Below are 9,490 nucleotides of genomic sequence, written 5' to 3'. Positions count from 1 at the left end.
CCCACTTAACGTTTCCTCCTGATTTCTATGTACTTACCATGCATGCATTCAAATGTCTAACATACACAAACACACCCCCACAGTAAATTAACACACTTAAAGAATCACTTTGTTCACCTTGATTTTCATTCATTATTTCCAACGATTTTATTTTCTCTCCCTGAAGAAATCAGGGAACTTCATAGACTTAGAACTCTGTATCGCTTTAGGATAGGATAGAAATGGGGATGTGGGAAGACATCCATCTTCCCCAGCTTCCATCTTGAGCTCACCATCGCTCAACTTTTTTCTCACTAACAAACTGCCCGTGCGGCCCCTCCGCATCAGGCGGCAAAAGTGCCAAGTACACGGGGGTCTCTGCCCCTTCTTCCGGGCTTTTGGTGGCTTTGGGCCCCGCCATGTCGGTTCTCACCCACCCAGGGCAGCAGGCGTTCAGGAGGATCTTGTCCCCTCCCCTCTGCTCGTTGAGTTTCCTGGCATGGATTCTGGACAGGACTGTCACCCCGATCTTGGTCACCCCATATGCACTGTTAGGCCAGCCTTCTTGCGAATGCACTCCTTTCTTCGTATCTCCCACAAACTTGTTCATGAGCTCCACCAGCTCCTGCTCTGTGATGGTCTCGCTTCGGAACTTCTGCTGCAGCTCTGGGCTGCAGTTCTTCAGGGCCTCAAGACTTATTATGCTCGATACATTGACCACTCGGCCTAAGATACAAAACGTAAGCACAGAAGTGATGAGTTCCAAGCAGCAGGGGACTTAGCACAGAAAGTTCTCACTTGAGAAGATGCCAGCAGTGGGGGTTTGAAGAAGAGAACATACAGAGAACAGCATGGTAGTGCAAGGCAAGCTTGAGGCAGACCGAGCGGGCAAGGAACACTGAAAAGGGCTTCCCTCCGGAGCTACAGAACAGAGCCTTGAGCAGTGCTGGAATCTTCAAGGAGGGTAGGCAAGGACAGAGGGCAGAAGTTTAAATTGTACGTGGATACTTTAAAAGTTGTAACTTGATGTCCCAATAACACAGAGACAACTGTGTCACCCACAGTCCACAGAAGATGTCTTTGATGCCTCCATTGAATCACTGAGATGGGATTTTCTGTGAAGGGCCAATGGGGAAAAGAATTCACACTAGTTATTTTTACCCACTCTCCCATTCTATGCTCCTGTCACCATAACTAACCTGCCCCTGTGGGAAAAGGAGGGGCTAGCTGCAGTGGGGTGGGAGGCTGCAGAGAAGGCCACCTGAGGGAGGCTGGCTCACTGGCCAAATTGATTTGTACTATTAGAAGAATTTATAATGAAAGAGATATGATAGTTTGTCCTGTGTGTATATATGATAAGTCATGTGCAGGTCGTTGGAAAGCTCAAATGAGCTTGGAGGAAAGTGGAGTCAGCTCGGAGCAACCTCTATAAAGTGTGCTATGGGCTTGGGTTTCACACTGAAGGGTTTTGGGTGGAGAATGGCGATGCAGACAACAGGAGCGGAGAGGAAAAGGCCCAGGAGACCTGGTAACTGCACTGGCCACGGAGGGCCTTGTGCAGAGCTGAGCTGATGGGCAGGGGACTCTTAGGCAGCATTCAGGGTCTGGCCCCGAGGTGAGGGTGCTCTGAGGAGTTTGGATTGAGGGAGTATGTTACGAGGAGGTAGGAAGGTAAAGGATGTATGTATGGAGGAGAAGGGAATTCTGCAAGTGCTCAAAGCAGGTGGAAGAATTTTCTGGATGGTGCGTCCTTTCCAGTTGGTAGGTGCTGGTGAAAGTACAGCCTAAGCAAGGCCACCCAGCCTGTAGGGCCTGGACGCACAGAGGGCATGGGACTAATGGACTTTTGAACCAGGATGTGCAGGAGGAAAATGGGGCAGATATACAAATCATGACACCACGGTGAGCTCAGCTGGTGATGGGGAAGCAATGACAGGATGGAGGCCTGGTGGGGAGGTCTGTTGGAGGGGGAGAAGAAGCTGGACCTGGAATAAAGATGCCAGGCTGACCCCAGGAGGGCAGAACCCAGGAGGGCAGAGCAGATCACCACCAGACTCACCTTGGGGTTTTATCAGAGGAAGTAGCTTTGTACAGACAGCCTGGGTACCAAAAAAGTTGGTTTTCATTGCTGCTTCTGCTTGAAGGTAAAAGTGGGTGAGATCAGTGCCTTTATAGGGAGGGAGAGAGAGAGAACAGTAATGAAGAACACTTATTAGTCAGAACTTGATAGGACAGTGTAGAGGAATTTTATTCAGAATATGGCTGCCCTGGCAAGAGAGCACATCCAAAGACCTTCTAGGTCTGTGTGATCTGGCTGGAATACAAACACACCTTTAATCCAGGAGACAGTGGCAAGTAGATCTGAGTTTAAGGCCAGCCTGGTATAGAGCAAGTTTCAGAAAAAGAAAAGCTTAGATTCCAGGCTTGGTGGTGCCTTTAATCCCAGCACTCAGGAGACAGAAGCATGCAGATCTCTGAGTTTTAGTCAGTTCTGTTCAGGCATTTGAGCCATTGAGTTGAGAGGCAGTGTAGTTTTACCGGGAGAGTTTTACAGAGACAGTCACAGAGGGAAAAAAAAAAGCTAGACACAGATAAAAACAAAACAAGCCAGAGAATGAGAAGGAGCCAGAGATTAGAACATATTGCCAAAGTAAGTATGAAACCAAACATCGAAATTCAGTGAGAAGCCGAGAAAATCTAATTTGAATCAGTCAGCTTGGAGAGGAGTTTTGAGTCAGGCAGCTGAATTGAACCAGCCAGCCAGAGTTCAGAAAGAAGTAGAAAGGGTGAGCTTATTCAGCTGTAAGTCTCAGAGGCTGAAAACATTCTAGTTCTGTATTAGAGTATACAGACTAGGCCTAGCAGACAGAGGGAGTAAGCCTCTGAGAGGAGAATTAAATCAGGAAAATAAAAGATACGTATACATCTGTCCCTCAACATGGTTGGAAAGAAAACCCAACATAATTGGAGAAGGAGAAAGCCCACCAACATTGCAGAAATCAGAGGATATCTGACAAAAGCTTTGCAGAGGAGAGGAGACACCTGACAGAAGGCCTCAGAGGAGACATTCATCTGGGATTGTCTCCAAAGGAAGCATCCATTCTTACAGTTTGTCTGGGTGGCCTGAGAGGCAGGGGATATTCAAAACCTAGAGCAAGGAACAATGCAGGAGCCTGAGACAGCTAACCACAGTAAGCCACACCAAAAGACACTTTAATTATATAGAATGCTTTTCCTGCATTAAAAAAAAATGGGAAACTCCATTTCAGATCTCTTGATAACTAGGACAGGAGTGGGGGGTTGGAGACATTGCTTGAAAAAGACACTGCAACTTACTGCAGCTACAACCACTGGAGCAAGCCCCTCCCTACTTTCAACTACAATCTGTATATACTTCCTCTCTGAAAACGTTGAAAAATAACTGTGAAACAAGAAAAAAAATCACAAGAGGTAGAAAAAATAGCTGTACAACAAGGAAAATTGGCTGTGATAGTACAAAGGCTTACGAGACAAGAGACAGAGGAAGTAAGAGAACAGGAAGTGCTTAATTATGAACACAGGGTACCTAATGAAACTGAGGATCAAGATAGACAGCCCATTGACAATGGGTAAGAAGCCTGGCTCACTGGCATGGAGCCTGCCCTGCTTGCTGGAGCCTGCCATACTCACTGGCATGGAGCCTGCTGGGCTTGATGGCATGTAGCTGGGCATGGGATGCGTGTGCCTAAAAGTCTAGTGTGAGTGTGGATTCATAAAGATCTAATGTACCCTGGCAAACAGAAAGGGGGAATATGATTACCTGAAAGACGCTGCTGGATTGTAGGGAAAAAACCTGCTGAATTAGATCAGCCTGTGCACTTTAAAGATGTTTTACCATCAGAATGGAAACCAGGGAATGTGTTACATTGAGGAAGAGGTTTTGCGTATATTTCCACAGGTGATGAAATACTGTAGGCTCCATCAAAACTGATAAAGATCCGATCTGAATAGGAGAAGCTTCCACATGAAAGGCACAATTCAAGGAGGGAAGAGAAGCAGAAAGACAGCAACGCAGACTACGCAGAGAGCTGATGACCTTGCATGGAGACAGCTCAACCAACCAGCTGAAGCGGGACAGATAGTCATCAGACAGGCAGACTGGAAAGCCTTGGGGCTGAAATGGACTGTTACTGAAGGACAGATGATCGGGCCTGCAGTTATAGAGGATCATCACACCAATGGATTTTTCATAAGGAGGTTTGGACTGTTGAGTTTGTAGGATTGATAATTGTTACTGTTGTAAAAGTTAAACTGTGTACAGTTTTTTGCTTAAACAGGAAGGGGGAAGATGTAGAGAAATTTTAATTTAGAACATGGCTGCTCTGGCAAAAAATCAGATCCAAAGACCTTCTAGGTCTGTGTGATCCGGCAGCAATGCAGACATACTTTTAACTCCAGGAGACAGAGACAAGCAGATCTCTGAGTTCAAGGCCAAGTTAACAATCAAATCAGGTGAATAAATCACTGTTACTTTATAACAGTGGACTTGGAATCTAGTTAGGTAAGTCCTTCTGTGGTATTTTGGATAAGGATGGTCCCCTTGGCCTCATACATTTGATTGCTTGGTCACCAGGGAGTGGGACTGTTTGGGAAGGATGCTGAGGTAAGGCCTTGCTGGAGTTGTGCCCCTGGAAGCAGGATTTGAGGCTTCAAAAGCCCACACCAGGCCCAGTCTCTGCCGCCTCCCTGCAGAGCAGCATGTCAAGCCCTCGGCCCCTGCTGCAGTGCCACGCCCGCCTGCTGCTCCATGTGGTGATTATGGGCTTAAAAACGTACATTCCCAATTGTGCGCTCCCTGTTGTGATCACGCCTCGGTCGTCACGTCTCTTTGTAAGAGATTGGGAACCACAACACGCACCGACAAGTACTTGCTTTGAGAAAGCTGTGTCCCACGGTTCACCCAGGAGCCAAGCACTCCTCCAGGCTGTGACACCTTCCCCTATTTCTTACTTACTTCAAAATCAGTAAGAACTAAGCCTACCTGGCTGTAAGGTCCAGTCAGAGACATCCACTGACATAAACCCTCAACTCGGACTGAGACTCATGCCCGATCAGCACAGCTCCTTGAGTGGAATCTCTCAGGCTCTGGTGTGAAGGATAGTCATGCCATCTCATGAACGCATTCCTAAGAATACTTCAAGTCATAAAACTATCTTGGGCAAAATTGGTCTCTGGAATTCTTATTCAGTGTTGAGCTATAGGTTAACCACCAGGCCTTTTAGCTGTTGTCTCTTTGCTTCTGTAAACAACGCTTGCAGATGTCCAGAGCTGTCTTTCTGTTTATGTTACAACTGTATTTTTTGCCTTTAAAAACTCAAACCAACTGGCGGTTGGGGCTGGTTCCTGCTGATCTGCTTGGGATACCACCAGAAGCAGTTAATAAAGACTCCATTCAACTTAAGGCCTAGAGGGAATTCTCCAGGCACATAATAACACTGGAATCTTCACCTTCTCCTTCCTGAAGCTCCCAACTTATCTTGCTCCCCTCGAGGAGCCTGCTGTGATCCCCACACCGGAGGTGCCCTCCATCGCATCCATCCCCCTGCACTTCAAGGCCAAGAGCAGACCCACCTGGCTGGGCCTCGTTGAAGAAGTCTCTGTTTCTTGGTGGCTTATTCTTGGGCCAGGTGCCGATGCCCGCGTTGTTGACCAGCACGTTGAGCCCCCCGTACTCCCGGCGCAGAAAGTCGCGCAGCGCGCGGATGCTCTGCAGGTCGTCGATGTCCAGCGGGTGGAAGCGTGGGCTCAGGCCCTCCGCCTGCAGCTGCTGCACGGCCGCCCGGCCCCGCGCCTCGTCCCGCGCCGTGAGCACCACGTCCCCCGAGAACTTCCGACATAGCTCACGCGTGATGGCGAAGCCGATGCCCTTGTTAGCCCCGGTCACCAGAGCTATGTGGTAGCTGGACGGCATAGCTGAGTGGTCAGTCAGAGGCACCTGCCAGAAGAGCGGACTCAGCCGACTTCAGGCTACTAAGATGTTGTTGGGCTTGAGATGTCTGTGTGAACATCCAGAGACCTTAGGGACCTTAGGCCCAGAGCCCAGACACTGGAGCAGTCTTACGCAGTGTTCTTGGCAAGAATCAGTGGAGTCTCAGAGCAAACAAGACCAGCGAGTCTGAGTTGTAAGGGTGAGGTGTTTCTCGCAGCGAGATACCCTAGTCTCTCAGTGGCTCATTGCCTTCATTGGTGAGTGTTTAGTCAACCGTGCTACACTTGTTGGCGTTCTGCATGGACTCAGTTTTACGACAGCTTACGACAAGAGAAATTGGGCGGTTTGTCATAGTCAGAACGTGGAATGTATTAATGGAAAGTTGAAACAAGGGAGAAGGTGATGGCAGACAGTAGAGGCCAGACGAGCCATCCACACCTAGGGCTTTTAGAAGATCGCGGTTGGGCTGATCTGGAAAGGAAACGCCAAGGAAGCGAAGCCTAGACTTTGCCAAAACAGCTTTGCGGCCTGGCGGTTGCTCACCTGGCAGAGCCGTCCAGTTGGCCGTGTGGCTAGGTCTGATGTTTCACATCTGTGTCTCTGCCCTCAACTCCAGGGGGCCAGCTTTCCTTGTTGCCTCAAGAAATGGGAGCTGTCCTGGCCGTTTTTCTTTCTTTTTTCCTTGTTCTGGAGTTTATAACATTTCTCTGCAAATGAAGTCAGTCTTTCCAGCCAGTAGAGAATGAGGTGTAAGGAATGAATGGGACCCGAGGGCTGCTCACTGCTGGCAGGAAGGAAAACCGGCTGATGGTGGCCAGAGTTTCTGTAAATGGTACACCTGGGGGCTGGCGGTCTAACCCTGCCCCTGCACTCAGAATGGCTGCTTCCAGGCCGCAGAGCGGCCCCTGTAGAGAACTTTAGAGGGCAGCGGGGTGCACTGTTTGTTTGAGTTTGAATTTAAAAGTTTGTATTACTGTCTACTGCCTGTTGAACAATTTCCCCTATGTTCCGTACCTCTCCTCTGTCCTCTCCCACTACTCCTTTCTTCCCCTGGTGTGCCTTTGTTCTGCTTTGACGTCACATGGGTCCCTACTAAACCTTGGATCCATAAATGGGAAAAGGCATGTGATGTTTGTCTTTCTGAGGCTTAATTTGCTGCTTAATAGGATTATCTCCAGCTGCATCCACTTTCCTGTAAACGATAAGACTTCTTTATAGCTGAAAATTTTCCACTGCGAGTGTGCGATCCTTTATCCCTTCCCCTGCTCTTAGGTACGTAGATTGGTTCTGTAGCTTAGCCCTGTAAACTGTGGCCTCAGTAAGCAGTGCTGTGCCAGTGTCTATAGCACCCTCAGTGCCCCGGGTGGAGGAGACCCAGGGCTGCCACAGCAGTGTAATAGGATAGACTGTTTTTTCATTTTTTGGGAAGCCTCCTGTCTTAGGATTTTATTGTTGTAAAGACACATCATGACCATGGCAACCCTTATAAGAGAGAACATTTCAGTGAGGCTGGCTTACGGTTTAGTTAACTGTCATTGTGGCAGGAAGCATGGCAGCACTCAGGCAGACATGGTGCTGGAGAGTAGCTGAGAGTTCTACATCCAAATGGTGGGCAGCAGGAAGAGAGAGAGTCCCTGGGTTTGGCTTGAGCATCTGAAACTTCAAATCCCACCCATAGTGACACGCCTCCAAGGCCACACCTTCTCCAACAAGGCCACACCTCCTAAGAGTGTCACTCCCTGAGCCTCTGGGGGCCATTTTCATTGACACCACCACAGCTCCACAGCTGTCAGTAGTGACACGCCCACCAGCAGTAGCTATGGATTCTTCTTGCTGTTACTTGTTTTCCTTAATAAATTTTTGTTTATTTTATTTTTATGTGTATGAGTGTTTTGCGGGCATGTATGTGTATTCACCAAGTGTATGCCTGGTGCCAGTGGAAGCCAGAAGAGGGCCTCAGACTCTCTGGAACTGGAATTACAGATAGTTCTGAGTCTCTACGTAGGTACCGGGAACTGAACCTGCAAGAGCAGCCAGTGCTCCTAACTGCTGAGCCATCTCTCCAGCCTCTGTTTGTTCCCTTAATAATTCTAACCAGGTAAGATGGATTCTTAGTACAGTTTTAATTTGCATTTCACTGATGCCAAACGAGGGTGAACATTATATGTTTATTGGCCATTTGTATTTTTAAAAAATATTTAGTTATTATTTATAAAGTATTCTGCCTGTATGTATGCCTGCATGCCAGAAGAGGGCACCAGATCTCACTTTAGATGTTATGAGCCACCATGTTGTTGCTGAACTCAGGATTTTTGGGAGTACAGCCTGTTCTCTTAACCTCTGAGCCATTTCTCCAGCCCAGTCATTTGTAGTTCATCTTCTGTGAATTTTCTGTCACTATTTATTGACTGGGTTGTTGGATTTCGTATTGTTTAGGCTCTTGAGTTTTTTTTTATGGTTCTAGATATTAATCCTTAGTGAGTTATACACTAAGAAAAGATCTTCTGTTCTGTGTGCTGTCTCCTCACTCCACTGCCGTCTCCTTCACTGTTCAAAAGCTTTTCATGTCACCAGGTCCCAGTTATCCACTGACCTAACTTCCTGAATGACCAGAGAGTCATGACCTATGACTCTGTCTTGAAGCATTTGTCCTAATTTTTCCTCTTAGCTTTAGGGTCTCAGTTTTTGGTTGTCCGTGTTTTTTTTCTGGGCAGGGTTTTTCTGTGTAACAGCCTGGCTATCTGGGAACTCACTCTGTAGACTAGGCTAGCCTCTTTCTGAGATTAAAGGCGAGTGTCACCATGCCTCAGGTCTTATATTAAGGTCTTTGATCCACACTCTCTCAGTGAAAATACAGTCTTTCTTCACTTGGTGTGATGCAATCTGGAGATTTGTCCTGTGTAGCCTTGTTAATGGAGATGTGTTCTCTTCCTTCCTAGTCAGCTCAGAATTTTCTTTTGCTGTTGTTATCGTCTTTAGCTGGCTTTGGTTTAAGGGCAATGCTGACTTTGTAAAAAGAGTTTGGTAGCATTCTTTTCATTTCTAGTACATGAAATAGTTTGAGAAACATGGGTGTCAGTTCAAGGCCTAGTATAATTCACCAGTGAATTAATCTAGACCTGGACTTTTTTTTTTTTTTAAGTAGGGAGATTTTTCAAAAGTATTACTTCAGCCTTGTTTCTTATTATAGAGGTGTTTAAATTATTTACTTTGCTTTAGTTTTAGCAGGCCATTTAGAATGCACCTTTTAATATGCACTTAACCATGAAATGACGAACCCATGGTCAGCAAGCTCATACGGGTCAGTGTTGGAGGAGAGCTTTCTTTAGTTTGTACACTGAGGGAAATAGCACAATGTGACTTCAAGTCCCATTGTTCTGCTATACCCCAGAAAGCCTCCAGCAAGTGGCCATTTAAATCTAATCTTAGTCAAAATTAATGAAATTAATTTGGGCTGGAGAGATGGCTCAGTGTTAAGATCACTGTCTGCTCTTCCAAAGGTCTTAAGTTCAACTCCCAGCACCCACATGTTGGTTCACAACC

The 9,490-nt window shown here is 47.0% G+C and overlaps 1 protein-coding gene across 1 annotated transcript; it reads right to left on the bottom strand.

Annotated features, from left to right (window-relative positions):
• Positions 1–268: 268 nt before the first annotated feature.
• On the bottom strand, positions 269–5,929 carry LOC110553070 (carbonyl reductase [NADPH] 1). The gene is made up of 3 exons (XM_021644829.1): positions 5,650–5,929; positions 2,039–2,155; positions 269–705 (listed from the first exon to the last, which is right to left on the bottom strand). Exons 1-3 carry the CDS (start codon positions 5,927–5,929, stop codon positions 269–271), a joined length of 834 nt encoding a protein of 277 aa, XP_021500504.1.
• Between the last annotated feature and the right edge of the window lie 3,561 nt (positions 5,930–9,490).

Source organism: Meriones unguiculatus, chromosome 17 (assembly GCF_030254825.1).
Source record: "Meriones unguiculatus strain TT.TT164.6M chromosome 17, Bangor_MerUng_6.1, whole genome shotgun sequence".
NCBI lineage: Eukaryota > Metazoa > Chordata > Mammalia > Rodentia > Muridae > Meriones > Meriones unguiculatus.
This window is presented reverse-complemented; position numbering and strand designations above follow the sequence as displayed.

Bases quoted from the DNA above. Each gene is read 5' to 3' on its own strand.
- LOC110553070 (XM_021644829.1), bottom strand. From the start codon at position 5,929: ATGCCGTCCAGCTACCACATAGCTCTGGTGACCGGGGCTAACAAGGGC. The intron at 2,156-5,649 runs GCACCTGGCCCA...TCTCTCTCCCTC, and splicing joins GGTCAACAACGCGGGCATCG to CCTATAAAGGCACTGATCTC. The intron at 706-2,038 runs GTGAGTCTGGTG...TTTGTATCTTAG, and splicing joins TCCTCTGATAAAACCCCAAG to GCCGAGTGGTCAATGTATCG.